This window comes from Anopheles cruzii, chromosome 3 (genome assembly GCF_943734635.1).
Source record: "Anopheles cruzii chromosome 3, idAnoCruzAS_RS32_06, whole genome shotgun sequence".
Lineage (NCBI taxonomy): Eukaryota > Metazoa > Arthropoda > Insecta > Diptera > Culicidae > Anopheles > Anopheles cruzii.
The window spans coordinates 29,050,305-29,064,599 of record NC_069145.1 but is presented as its reverse complement, the minus strand read 5'-3'; the positions used below and the strand labels follow the sequence as shown (position 1 = coordinate 29,064,599).

The 14,295-nt window shown below is 49.1% G+C and overlaps 1 protein-coding gene across 1 annotated transcript in view; it reads right to left on the bottom strand.

The window, feature by feature from the left end:
• Nucleotides 1–11,624: 11,624 nt before the first annotated feature.
• LOC128270177 (dopamine D2-like receptor) overlaps nucleotides 11,625–14,295 on the bottom strand; it is an 85,312-nt gene continuing 82,641 nt past the window's right edge. The window contains exon 10 of the mRNA XM_053007583.1: nucleotides 11,625–11,836. Coding sequence (XP_052863543.1) covers nucleotides 11,625–11,836 — 212 coding nt within the window. The remainder of the gene's footprint in view (nucleotides 11,837–14,295) is intronic.

The following is a 14,295-nucleotide window of genomic DNA, read 5'->3' as shown; positions in this document are numbered from 1 at the left end:
ATGCACCGAGAAGCTGCCACTCCAGAGCCGCTCATCCCCACGGCGGCGCTTGAAACACAAGAAACTCCGGTGAGCGGTGCTTTTGTTGCCGCAAGAACCAGAAAGGGAACGTCGGTAAAAATCCCCATTGGTCGCCCGTTTTCAATTCTCCGTCCCTCCGTGGCTTGATCCAATTTCGTGCATCGCTTTACGGTGAATTGAATTACTTTCCACGGACCTCGTGGAAGTCGGGGATTTTCCTCTGCCTGCTTTTTCCAGTCTGCCCAGAAGATGGAGAATGCATAAATTTATGCTTCCCGAGTTTTTATCCACCCGAAAGATGCACCACTCCATGGCCTTACTGGCCAGTCTTCGAGGAGTGGTGCGCGCAATGTTTCAATCGCAGCATAAAAGAAATCAAATCTTTTTTGCTGCCACTGCCGCAACTTTGTAGTGTAGCGTTCTGCGCGCCCAGAAGTTCGATATTGAAATTATTTTCCACAGCGCACTTGCGCTGGGGTGGCCCAGATTCCGGTGAATTTCCGGTTCACGCCCGTAAATCGAAAAACTGAAGCCAAGGGACAACAACTACCGGTGGTAGTAGTTTCCCCAATCAGTTCAATTCCCGCTGGAGCGCAACACCCGACCAACGGTATCGTCGGTCGGTGCCGGAAGTTCCAGAAGGAGGAGCGCCGGTCGCTGATTTAACTTCCGGGCTTCTCGGTCCGCCTCCCGATTTTCGGGAGCCGCTAAACTGATATACCCCGCGCCGGGCGCCCCGGGACCTACTCCGGATTTTGCAAACAACGTCGTGATATTGGCCGACCGAAGTGGGGTGGCTTCCGACACTTTACCGTGGCCCGAAGCCTCACTCCGCGGGCGGGAATCATGTTATTTATTCCGAAAATCGGGCCCGCCCGTTCCACGTTTGTTCCGGCGCGTGGAATTCGGTCGATAAACAACTCCGCCGGTGCCCGTGTTCCGCCGGAAGTTGGGCGCTGCTCTCGCGGTTTTCTCGCGCGACTATCGTATGCCGCTTATGGGGACGGACGACGATGACGGCGACGACGACGGCTATGATTCTAAATTTGCAGGAACCGGAAGCGATCTCGTGATCTCCGGGCCGGGGTGGCATTCGTTCCTGATCGAATAAACAAGTCCACGGCCACAGTGTCCGCGCGCGCGTGGCAGATGACTTCATTTTAGGCACCGGGACCGCCCTGTTTCGGGTGTTTCAGTAAATTGCGATATCTTTGCATTCCGTTGTTGGAATGAGAAGGGTACCAAGGTTTATTGAGCCGACGTTTTGAATTATAAAAAGTTATTTTCTAAATCTTCTAAAATCTGCGAAAACTAGAAAATGTTACATGAAACAGCCCAACATTTAGGTTTTTGCTGTGCTATTTGCAGGATAGAATTTATTACTACTCCTTTCTCGGTACTATCATCAGCAACATTGTCTTTGGTCGGCCCAAATTTGGTCGCCAAAATAACTTCTCGACGGAAAAAAACTCTGCAGCCTGAAACGGCAGATCGTTGCGCTGAAGTCTGCGATTTGCGATAGAAGATGGCCGAAACTTCCCAACTGCAAAGATGTGCTCAACCAAACCCCGGGGGAAATATGGATATTTCCTGCAGCAAACCATTCATTACGACTTCCACCATCGAGATGTGGCCTCGGGCAGCCATCGAGCTCAATCTCCTTCCGAGGACAGCAGCATGTCGTTACGGAGCCATAGAGGAAGAAGCAAGAGCAAAAAACTGCGGCCGAACGACCATTTCGAGCACCGTGCGATGCAACAATGCAACTGGCGCTGTCAGCCTGGTGCACCTCCAGTTGCAACGTAGGATGTGCGTAGGGAACAAAGGTGCCACCATCGATCCGCGGTTCCATCGAAAGGCGAGGGCTTGCAACACCGCAAGATAGGCCACTGACACTGGTTGCTCTCGGCCAGGGTGCCGGCGAATATCCGGCGTTAGGCGCCTGCTGCAGGTGGAACGCATTCAGGCGATGACTTTTGGAACATGCACGTTGGCCAATGGTGGCCGATGAAAGATCAGCAGGCGACCTGCAATTCCAACACGAGCAATTCGCGTTACCTGCAGGACGCACCAAGCATGAGTGAGTAAACGTGCTGATGACAGCGAAATCGTTCAGCAGTACCAGGGCTGCAACATCTCAGGCCATGAAAGGTTGAGCACCGGAGACCGTTGCTACGGAATGCACCGTCACCGTGAAACGACCGAAGCAGACCAGATTAAGGGCAGCTCAACCATTCGTTAGCTTCGTGCAAGCTGTTTAATTGCTGTCGGCTCTGATTGCAGCAAACGGATTGTGTGCCGGCGATGCACCGGACTCACGCATCGTACGGCTCCCGTGTAGAGTTTTACGATTAATGTTGCCGTGGTACGATGGGTGTCCTGCTGTGCCTCTCATTATGGAACGCTGACAGGAGAAAATGCTTACCACGAGCGTGACGATTTGGAATAGTTGTTAAATCAAAGCGTTTCTGATAATTGAAAGGGAAACGCCGAAGAAGTTCATTACTAGCATTGTGTACTTCAGATTGGTTTTCAAAATCAACTTATTGTAAACGAAAGTTTTTTTTTTAAATAATGAAAATAATATTCAAAAACATTCAATTCATTAGAGGGAGCAATATTAATGTAACATTATTAATGAAAGTGCATAATTCAAAAGATTTTTTTTGTTGGGAAGGCTCACGAAAAGAGTTCCATGATCAGAACATGAATTCAAAGATCAGCTTCTTTAAAATAAAATTGAGTTTTTTAGATAGCTTAACGTAGTGCAAAGATTGACCAAAAAACCAAAGTTAATTTCGCTTTTGGTGAATAATTCATTAATTCTTGATCATCATCAACATCCGGCTACATACCATCACCGCTATAGTGGAACAAATAAAAGAAACCATGATTTATTCGTCACAAGCCAAGAAATAAACCTTTTCAACACTCTTAGTGACAATAGCTCAACAACGATCGATGGAGACGCATGGTGCCTTACAGGAAAACGGATGGAGCCGCCCAGTATTTTTCAACAATGAGTTCGCCAGTGGGAATTTAGTTCTCTTTGCTTCTCGGACAAACCTCAATCAACCGGGTACATGACTACAAAGAAGCGTGTTGCGCCGACGAACACACATGACCCAGACTTCCACAGCATTCATGTCGACCCATACGACCCGAGGGAATACAAAGACCCGCCCGATAGAATCGTGTCTGAGTTGTACTTTCTTAAAAACAAGCTGCCTCCCGTCAGAAAACCAGAATCCGATTGGCAATGGAAAGAAAAAACCGGGTAAATCATTCCGCGGGACAATTCATCCGCATTCGGAAATCTGTGTCGTTCGTGTCATAAATTCATTGCTCCTTCCGTCACAAATCCATCATCCCGGCCGCAGTTTCCAATCACACATAGAATGCACACACACACACACAAACACACACACATACACACACACACATGGAGCCATGAACCGGTACGTTTGCGGGTGACTTGTAATCGCGCGTTCCGAAATGATGGCCAGATTTACGACATCATGGCGGCCGACAGCTTCCCATCGTCTGGGCGACTTTGTAATCGCGTGTAACATATCAGTGCCGGGCACCGCACCGCCATCAGCACCGTCATCATCGTCGGGTTGGGCTCCGAAATAGGGGCTTTCCGGGGCTCAGGCCATGGTGGGGTAATCACAAAGCGAAATAATCAGTTTAAACGCCGCCAACCGATTCATATCGGCCATTAAATATCGATATCCGTTTATTTTCCCATGGCTCACCTTCTCATGGCTGGGCCTGCCGCGAACGAACCGCAAACAAACCGTGCCTGCCACCGGGAGGGCGGCCGGCCGCTGCCCGGGGCTATTTATTTGATGAGGTCCCGTCGAGGGCGACGGTGGCGGAAGGATTTGCTCATTTCAGATGGTTATTATCGGATTTTATGAGCCGTATGGTTTGGCGGGGCGGACCCGCTGAGCCCAAGAATAATAACCTCGAGCAACGGGCACTACCTGACCCCGGACCGGGCTGGGTGAATAATTTTTCCCAGAAACGGAAACTCGGGAGGCGGCCCGAGAGCGTGGAAAACATGTTTGGCAGTAAATTTAATCGAATGTTGCCCGAGTTTTTTTTCTTCTCACCACCACTCGGCGCCGGTTGTGCTATTTATTCCGGTGAATGCCTTTTTCGGCGCTGGGCGGTGTTTCCGGTGGAGCGTGTTTCGGCCCAATCCCGGGGTGTGGTGAAACTTCATTAAAATTTTGACCTCCTCCCGGAACGTGGCTGCCCCCGTTTTCGATGCTGCGTATGTGGGCCATTGTTTCCAACATCGACGCACTATCTCTCTCACTTGCTGTCTCTCTATCTCTCTCTTTCTAATAAAGAGGGAACTATCTGCAGGGACTACGGACCCTCGGAACCAGCACACACGAACACAGGTTCTTTTGGGTATTAAGCATAAAATAGAAGAGGAAGTCAAAAACTTTCAATCAGGACTTTTACGTGTTCGTCGACAATGACTCTCACATCCTGCCTGGTTGCCGGGTTTACGATAGTCATTTTCATGCGGTGTCCAGGATTCGCCGGGGTTGCCTTATCTTCTCCGCTCACCGGTCGGTGATAAGACCAAACCGAGATGGAAAAAAAAATCAATCGATCGAATGCTTAAAACAATCGCACGCCACGCCAGGAGAAGGCCAGAGATGGCCACGAAAAGAAGGAAGCCCGACAGATAAAACACCCGCAGTAAGTCTGCGCCAGCCTCAACCAACTCTAGCTGCCTCACCCGGGCTAGGCCATCAACCCATGCCGGACCAGGGCTGGGGTTGATTTATTTTATGAAGTTAATGTTTTATAATGAAGAAAGATGAGTTTTTCTAATAGGGCCGCCCCGGGCCGGGCCGGGTGCTTCGTTCCCGGCACGGACCGGTTCGAAACTTATTGGCGGGTTTGATGGGTTTTTCCGGCTCTGCTCTGACATGGTCCAGACGGTCCAGTGGGGCTCTGAAGTCCACCCGAACCCGAGTTGGCGTGCTGCCGTCTGTTTGGCTGCTTTTTTGCAGCGCTTGTCATCGGCAGGTTTAGTGTTTTGTAGTCCGCTGCTACTGCACCTCGTGCCCCCGGATCGATCCCCGGGAGTCAGATTGATGGATTTTTCAATGACTGTCATTGGGGAAGAATTTATCGTTAAATGACGCGTGCCTGAAAGTTTCATTATATTTATGAGCCAGTTGCTGGTGCCGGCGCTGCTGGACGTGCGGTGTGTCTGGGGGCCGCTTGCCTCCCGCCTCGGAGTGCCGGCGTAAGGCACCCTCTTCGCAGTCCAATCTCTGCTTGTGTCTGCCGCACACTGGCGCGAGATGATGTTGGAGAGTTTGGAATTTCAATGTAATCGAATGGCGTTAAACTATGCATGCGGGCGGATACAGGGATGCTGTCTGCTTGGAATTGATTTTATGTAGCCATTCGCGGATTGGCGGAGTCAATGAATGATAAATGGCTAGCGCAGTCTTGGAAATCGGAAAGCTCTGTGCGTCTCAATGGTAAACTAACCCAATTCTTCGAGTAACTCGATTGCCATTGTTTTCGAAGCCTTCTTGCCAGCGTGATGTTGGCGTGACTTTCCGTGTTCAAAAACAAGGTTCAAGGCAAGGACATGTTTTGACAATGAGTTAAATGCAGGAATCCAAAACCTGGGTTAATCATTTTAAATTCTCCATTTATGTGGCATTTATCCAAACTATTTTAAAAGGATTTATTTAAAAAATGATATATAATTAGCTGTTGAACGGAATACCAATGTCTTTCGTCTAACCAATAACCATTCCAACATCATGTTCGATCAGATACTTGCTGGTCCGATGTAATAGAGAGTGAATTGAGTCTGATAAACGTAATATTACATTGGAATAATCTGATGAGAGTATTTTCATAAGATTTTCTCTTAAAAACATGTTCAATCAAGGAAGAATTGGAAATGATCAAACCTACTAATTTCGATCAATTGGATTGTTATTTTTAATGGAAACTAGGGCATCTCAATTATTGACCCAGATTTTGGCCACATACCGCAGATGACTGCCCGATGGACAGTTTCATTTGTTTAAAGCTTGCGAGAGACTGTCCTGGTTAATCCATCATCGTCCAGCTTGCCAGAATTGAAGCCGAACAACGCGCAGCGCCGGCCGGAGCGCTCGGCTGACCGATCTATTATTCAAGCTAGAGTTTGGTCTCTACTGCAAAAGGCTTCCAGGGACTGTAGAATATTTAGCAATACCGTTACAGACGGCTTTAACGTGGGTCCACGATCCACGAAACCGTGTCGAGATGAGCCTTCTCGTATCGTCGTTACACCCGACTGGTTCCCCCGTCCAATTGGCCATCCGCTGTCGCCCTGTCGGCTTCGAGACCGTCAAGCACCGTCGGGGGTCAACACTCTGGCCGGGTGCTGGATGCAAATGATGTCTGTGCATTTATGTAATTACGAAAGCAATTAATTTCATCGCCGAGCAGCGACGCTCCGTTGGTTCGCTCACGCCGCACGTCGCCAGCGGAAGGGACAGGTCTTCGTCGGTATGTCGGCCACAGCGACGGCCACTCCGTACCACGGATGAACGCATCCCAGCGGTACGCGGTGGTGGCCAACGGCTCGTGTCTTCAGAGAAAGAACCTTTTATCGCTACTTCAGCGGCACGGGCATCCCGGTCTCCGCCCGAGCGCCCTGATGGGCGGTATCAAATTGTACAGCTGGATAAACAAGCGCACATTAACTAAACTGACTGGTGCTTCGAGTGTCCTTGGCCCTGGGGTCGGGTTGCGCGGTCGAAGGAGCGTTGAATAAGCCCCCAACCAGCCAATCGAGGAAAGGACACCGTTTCTTGATTAAGCAATACCTCGCTAACCTGTGTGTGCTAACCACACGGGACACACAACGGATCGAGCGCGTCGCCAGTGAAAGGATCTGTCATCGAATAAATTAATTTCACTCGCGTGACAATTTCGACACCCACGAAGCGGAACGCCCCGTCAAGGGTTGTTTTTCGGGGAATTCCACAGGGACACCGTGACAAGAAATGTTTTACGTGCATTGAATTAATTCTTCTCCTTCGAACGAATCAGAGAGAGAGAGAGAGAGAGAGAGGGAGCTTGCCGATTGGTAGTAAAATTTAAACACATGTCGCTGCACGTTTTCTGTGCCGAATTTTTATCACCTTCACTAACGAAGGCTGGCAGTGTCTCAAGAAAAACAAAACTTAATCCGCCTTGGCATAGGGCAACGATTTCCCTTGGGAGCGCTAAGGCAGTACCTGCTAAGATTGGCTTGCTTGTTGCACTAAAATTATTCATTAAGCGTCGAGTGTTGTTTTGGGCGCAGTTGAAAGGAAGTTGACTCGCATTAGACTCAATTAACTGAACAATTTGAAGGAATGTTTTAAGAAAGTTATAATTTTACTTTGAAATTAAATGAAAGCTTTGATTTTTGAAGAATACATGGTTCCATCCAATTTATGTGTAAGTAAAAACGAATAACTTATTAAGCCTGAACAAAGTTTCGAGTTCAGCTTACAGTGCTTACAGTTGAGACAGATGTAGATGGTCATGATCTGCAGACGCTCGTAGCTCTGTTCTAACCCTGATTTAGATCACCTTACTCCTAATGGCCTGTACCATTTCCACAAAACGAAACTAGACCACCAAACTTTTGCTCCGCGACTAACAGAACTCAGCCGAGACACATCTTCGAGCAACTGCCAGCGACAAGTTTTAGAAGAAATTTTCCGCCTCCACCAAACGAACGGCAACGTCGGGAACAATTCTTCACGCCCGAGGAAAGTTTATGAGCCGCAAGGGTTTCCACGGTTGGAATTGGTTTCCGGGCTAGGGGTTGTAACGAACCGTGTTTTCGTCGCATCGCGCCTCATATTTCACCGACCGCTCCCGGGGCCCGGGGAACTGAAAAGTGATTCCAATTTTTTCCCCAAAACCCTTTAAGCGATTTACCGGAATCGGAAGTCGCTGACATCGGAACAGCGTACCGAAGTAATGTGCTCTACGTGCCCGAAGTAACGGATTAAGGAACCCGAGCTAGTGCCACCGAGATAATACGAAGAAGAAGCCGAGACCGAAGCCAATTTTACCGCCGGGGTGGCGAAAAACGAAAAGATAATAAATTTGAAGAATGTTGATAATGGAAACGCCACTGTCTCGAAGCTTCGCGGGCCCGAAAGTTAACAAGTTTGCTTGGTTACTGACGCGCCCGAAAGCCACCGCTGTTGTTTCTCCGTGCTCGGAAAATTCTTCCAAACTAAAGCGAAAAAGGTAGAGATAGAGAGAGAGCGCGCGAAAGATAAAAGATTGGAAACCAAAGGACCGACGGCTGGCCGGCGGCACGCTGACAGGTGATTAATGCGTTCAGAAATTAAAATCCCTTCGCAAAGTTTTTGCTTCCCTTTTCGGGGTTTGCTGTGCCGGAGTTGATGAAAAGGGACGGTTGTTGGACGGACATCTCGTTTTTAGGTTACGCTTCGCCTTGGGCGCCCCTTTCGGGTGCAACGAACGGAGTTCCTAAGGTCCCGCGTTTTCATGCCCGCAGTGCCCGTGCATCCGCCGCAACCAAGACTTTGATTAGTAAAGTGTCAGCCGTTTTTCGGCGGTGGCGCAAAAAAACCCACAAGGACCCCCACAGGAGTGGCCCTCTCTTCGTCTTTCGTCCTGCTTATCGTCAGCAGCATCTCGGCGAGGGCATTTGTTTACTCGGATGCTCGGTTCACGGAACCGCCCCAAAGCGTCGAGATTTCAGCTTCCCAGCAAAGGGGCAGCGATAAATCGGCTCATGAACACCGTCTTTCGCCCCGGGGCGAAGGCCACGGATCCTTATCGCAAGTCCTGCACCCCTGACAATCCGGACCGGACAAATTAATTTGACCGAAAACTCACCCCGCGAACTTGGTTGGGTAACAAATCGCTCGCGGGCGAGGTTGGAATTTTAACGGACTTTATGTCATGTCGATAGAATGTTGTTTCGCGGTGAACGGGACAAAGTCCCGGGTTTATGTTCGTCCCGCGATATATTGGTCGATGGATGGGGTCACCATCAAGTATCGCGATGGAGTTTCCCGGAAACCGAACCGAGATCGTCGTGGTTGATGGACGGGACCGTGGATTCCTGTTACGGTGTACTTTGCGAAGCTCTTTATGTGCTCAAGTAGGTCGAAAAAGGTCGAAAGAAGGCTGCCAGCCGAATAGGTTGGTGGCTAATTGAAAACGGGGGCAGAACGCTCAGCACGCCTTCGAAGTTGGGCATTGATAATGATTCAACTTTTTTATGGGAGAAAAAACGTTGATACGTTGAGTTGATTGTTGAGCAATGCACAATCGCCACCGGTTTGTCTTTTACCGCCTTCGACTGACCTTCGCCGTCCCTTCTCTTACAAACACACACACACACACACGTTTTTGAGATTACACAATTGAGCGCAGTTTAGCGATAAATTCCAAAAGGACAGTCTTTCAACATACTTAACAGTTCATTAAACTATCGGAGCGAGTGTAAAACGTAAACAGTGTGCTTTCTTCTCCCGCCCAACCGAGCCTCTGCCGAAGGATATTTTCCGAAGGACGCCAAAGGACTGCACCCTTCGGCGGAACTACTTACGAACTACATCCAATTCATTGCCACCATTGTTCTCGGATAGTTCGGTGAAAAATTTGTACTGAGCATAACGGAGTGTTTCGCGGGGTGTGCTGCGCGTTTCGAGTGCCTCTGCCGCCCGAAGTCTGTCCCGGGACCTCTGTCCCGAGGAAGCTAGGTGATAGGGCAGGTCCCCCGGGTTCCCAGGGTCCTATGTACACACATTTACACAAGTTTAGCAACGGAATCACCGATTGCACCGGCACCGGCGGCGACGCCGCGGCCGGGCGATTCCTGCTCGTTGCCACCTAAACGCTAATCTCAATTTTTTGTCTTTCACTTTGCTTGTTTTGTTTTTGTTAGTTTCTTAGTACTGGGAGAATTTGCTAATGCGGGTGTATCCGTGTCCTAATACTGGGCACACACACACTGGCGCGTGTCGTTGTCGTGCTGTGAGAGAGGAGAACTTGCCAGACAGGTTAAAAGGACACTCGCGCCACACGCTGACACGCTTACACGCTAGCTTACTCAACTACGGCCACTAAGCACTACTTATTATCGGAAACGGTTGACTCGCTGGCCCACAACAATATCCGGCTTTCGCAGCACAAATCGATATCTACACCTACGGAGCCTGTCTCCGTGTTTTGTTGGTTCTGTTTGGTTGCTAATTCTATTGGTTTTCCTTTGCGTTCTCCGTTTCACAACAGGCTACAGGCTACAGACTTTCGAAAACAGTCGACTTGAGCAGCTTAACCTACCGATGGAGCGCAGGTTTTGGAGTTGGAACAATACACACGCCGACGATTGCGAGCCAAGTCCGGTCCACAAAAGTCCTTGCTTTCATTCGGTTTGAGCGGTTTCGGTGCTTCCTTGAGCTTCCGGAGGGTTCCCTGTTTGGACAACATCGTCCACAGTTCGGATTTATGATTGTTGATCGGATCGAGCGTCGATCGAGTGTTGGAGCCGTGGTCCCGTGCCTAAACTATCTTCTGAAGCGGCACCCATTTGCTGTGCCTTTTTAACACTATCCATGAGACAGTTTCATCCGCATACCGCGGCTACCGTTTATGTTACAACTATTCGGCCGCCGGATGGTGGCGGATCCAGCGTTTGAGCGTAGCATGTGCATGTGGCTCCGGCCCGAATGCCAATAGGCAAATGAAGCGAATCGCACACGAGAATCGAACCTCCCGCTTCAGTCGTAGACGAAGTTGAACCAAAGTTTTGCGACGGCCGCCCGACCGTCCGAAGAAGTGGGGGCCGGCTAATCTGACAGCAACCGGGCCCGGCTGCCGAGGTTGATAGTGAAGGATTTATTGTACAATTTACACGCTGCAGCGATGCACTTTAGCGTGCCGCAGAGACACGTGCCGTTGGGCCCGCGATAACATTTTGAGGTTGGGCGGAGCGGAGATTCACGTCCGGAGGGCATCGTAGGCAGCATCGAGGAGGATATTGGTTTGTTTACCGGATGTTGCTTGTTGTGGCCAACGGGAAGCCGCTGGCGGTGATGGGAAAGGTTTTGTTTTGCCAGCTGTCAAACGTTTGGCTCGATGTCGGCACCAACCTACACCACCACCGGCGACCGGTCCGGGTTGCTGTTCTCCGTGGCACGCCGATGGTTGGCGGCAAATAAATAAAACTGTTCCCTACCTTGGCAACCGGGCCGCTGGCGTCGTTCGGCGTCGCTGTCGGGACTCGTCGCCGGGCGGACAGCGACGGAGACCCCGGGATCGGGGTCGGTCAGGTCGGAGAGACGTCGACTGCTCGTCGTCGTCTGCTGCTCGACGATGATTTCCGGCTAGCTCCAGGTGACGGTACGGCGCCCGTTTCGGGTCGGTCCGCCGACGGCCACGCTGCACCCATCGTCGGCAACCGGGGTACCCGCCGGCGGAGGGTCCCGACCGGTGGGTGCGGGTTGGCTCCCGGCCGCCACCCCGTTGCCGGCGTCCCCGTTGCCCCGGTGGGCGCCCGGGACGATCCGGCCCGAACCTCACTCGATATGCATGATTTTTTTGAACGCCTTCCGGAACTCCGGGTTGAAGATGGTGTAGATGACGGGATTGACGAAGCTGTTCATGTAGCCGAGCCAGGTGGTGAGGTTGAATATCGTCACGCCCGGCCGGCAGTCGCTGTTGAGCTTCGCGCACATTGCGTCCATGATGTTGCACGTGAAGAACGGCACCCAGCAAAACAGAAACACACCTGCGGAGTACAAAGGGAACACACATTCGGAAGCATGGTTCAGAAGCGAGTTGGGCCAGCGAGATGACGCCTGTCACCTGTCGGCGCCAGACGAGCAATGCATATTACCGGCAAATAATAACTAACGGGGGATGAATATACTTTGCACGCCGTTCGCGTTACGAGTTGTGTACCCTTGTGTATTGTTACCATTTGAAGGTTTGTTTTACTATCAACCTTTTTTATATGCTTTATTTTCTGAAAGTTTTAACAAGCTCCATTTTTGGGTTGATTTTCTAGAACAGTTGTATAAAAATACAAAAACCATAATAGCAAGGACTGGAAATTGCTTGTGCTTTGGTTTGGTTGGAGGCATTTGAAATGGAGTCAATGTTTGGTGTTCGAATTGCTTTCATTCCTTGTTTCCCCTCTAATATTGAAGACAAGCTATACAAATCTTAAAGTATAACAAGCGCCAAATGTTAAGACAAGAAGTATTTTATGAAGGAACATGTATTTTATGGTTAACTTTAAACGGACCCTTAAATTATAGATAAAATTGCTTCATCAAAATAAACGAAAAATCTTATCAAAACCAGCATCAATGCTTCAAATACAGTCAAAGTATTTCATATTTTGATAAGTATTAAGTATATTTATCTCTTCCAATTCAATTCTTTGATCTTGTATAGTAAAGCTAGAAGCTGTTTGGAGTGACATTGATTGCCCAAATTAAACACTAAAGTCAAGACATTTTGTTTCTTTTCGATTACAGGGCCTAAAAGAACGCGTTGGTATCTGATTCTTTGCCATTTTGTCGTCTTGCTTACCGACTAAGGTGGGCTTTGTATTGCCAGGTGGCCAGGTGACCTACAGTGTGTCGAAAATTCTGGAAACCTGTCACGAATTTGGGCTGGACTTACACCCGAACCCGCAAAGCACCCGAACGCTGCAAAGTTTTGCGTTCGACATCCCAAACAACTAATCCGTCTTGGAGCAAGCTTCAAAACCCACTGAACGGATCGCGCAGGCCAACTTCTACGCGTGGCCCGTCTGTCAGAAATGTTTGATATTTCCATACACGCTCCGTGCGCCGCTAATTCCTTTGCGTGTTAAAGTTTTTAGCAAACTGTCCGTCAAGGGCGACGAAGGATAGGTGGCGAGAAGACTTATTCAACGGCGCCACGGGCAGAAATGCAAAATAAGCTCAACGACAGGTAACTAAAATGCCGCCTAGCAAAAGGCAAAACTTACGAGGCACTGCTCGTTTGCACTCTTTTTTTATCGCACAAAAAATCAGCCCATGCATGTTCGTGCTTCGCTTAGGGAAAGGTTTACTCACATCGTTAGCAAAATGTATCACTTCCGTCACGCCAGAACCAAAGTGGCGAAAAAAGCCCGTGCGCGCCCGAAGGACGGCCTGTAGAAGTAAGAGTGGAAAAATATGCTTCACGTAAGGTGGAATAGAACTTTGGCACTCTCACACCGGGAGCGGTGAAACAGAAAATTGTACGGAAAATCAGCAAAGCTACACGGCCGCTGCAAGGTGTCATCGTGTGTCATCGTGCAAAATATGGAGCGAATCAACCATTTCGCGGCAACAGTGAGAAACATAGCGCAGGGCGCAGGACGACCATCGATGGGAGCTGAGTTTAGAGTGTCAAATAGGGAGATGAGTTTAAAGCAAATTTTCGAGTCATTTCTTAGTATAAAATACAACCACCAAAAATGTGTATAAGTTGACGCGAAAGGCTTCCCTTCAAAAGGAGATCGAAGGGCTGCAGCGCAGCGCTCCTCTGTCGCGTGTTCCCCGTCAGGCAACATAATAATCCGCTCGACAGTTGGGGCACGTCGTAATTTTGATTTGTCGCATGATTGCCTAGCCTGTGACCTTTAGATGGCCGCAGGCAATTGCGGTGAAGTGTGTTTCAGTTCGTCACCGGCACCAAGTTAGGCTGTGGTGGACTGTAACAATAAGGTCGTGACGGAAGGAAAACAACTTTGTGCAACATGCTGATGATGACGATGGGAAAACGACGTTGCAATGCGAGCTGTTGGCCATGTCATCGTTAGCTTTATTAGCACTCCCGAGAAAAGCAAAGTAACATGAAATTGCCAGTCTAACACTTTGATTGGCTTCAACACTTCTGCGCAAAATTTAATTCCATTTAACGTTAAGCGGGGACAGTGGACAGTTGAATTTAAAAAGTATAATTTTTGCAAAACATTAAGATTCAAAGGATTTTGTTTCAATAATTGACTAAAGAAAAATGTTGACACCGTGTCTTGGAGCATACGAAAAAAAAATAATAATAGTTTTATGCTCAACTAGTACACTAATTGACAAGTTGCGTTGATGCTCAATCTCAATGAAGAAGATATTGTAACATTTGACAGTGGAAGTAGGTCAACTTCATGGACATCCACCCGATGCAAGTGTAAGCAAGCATAGCGTTGGCCCGTTCGGTGTTATGTCACGG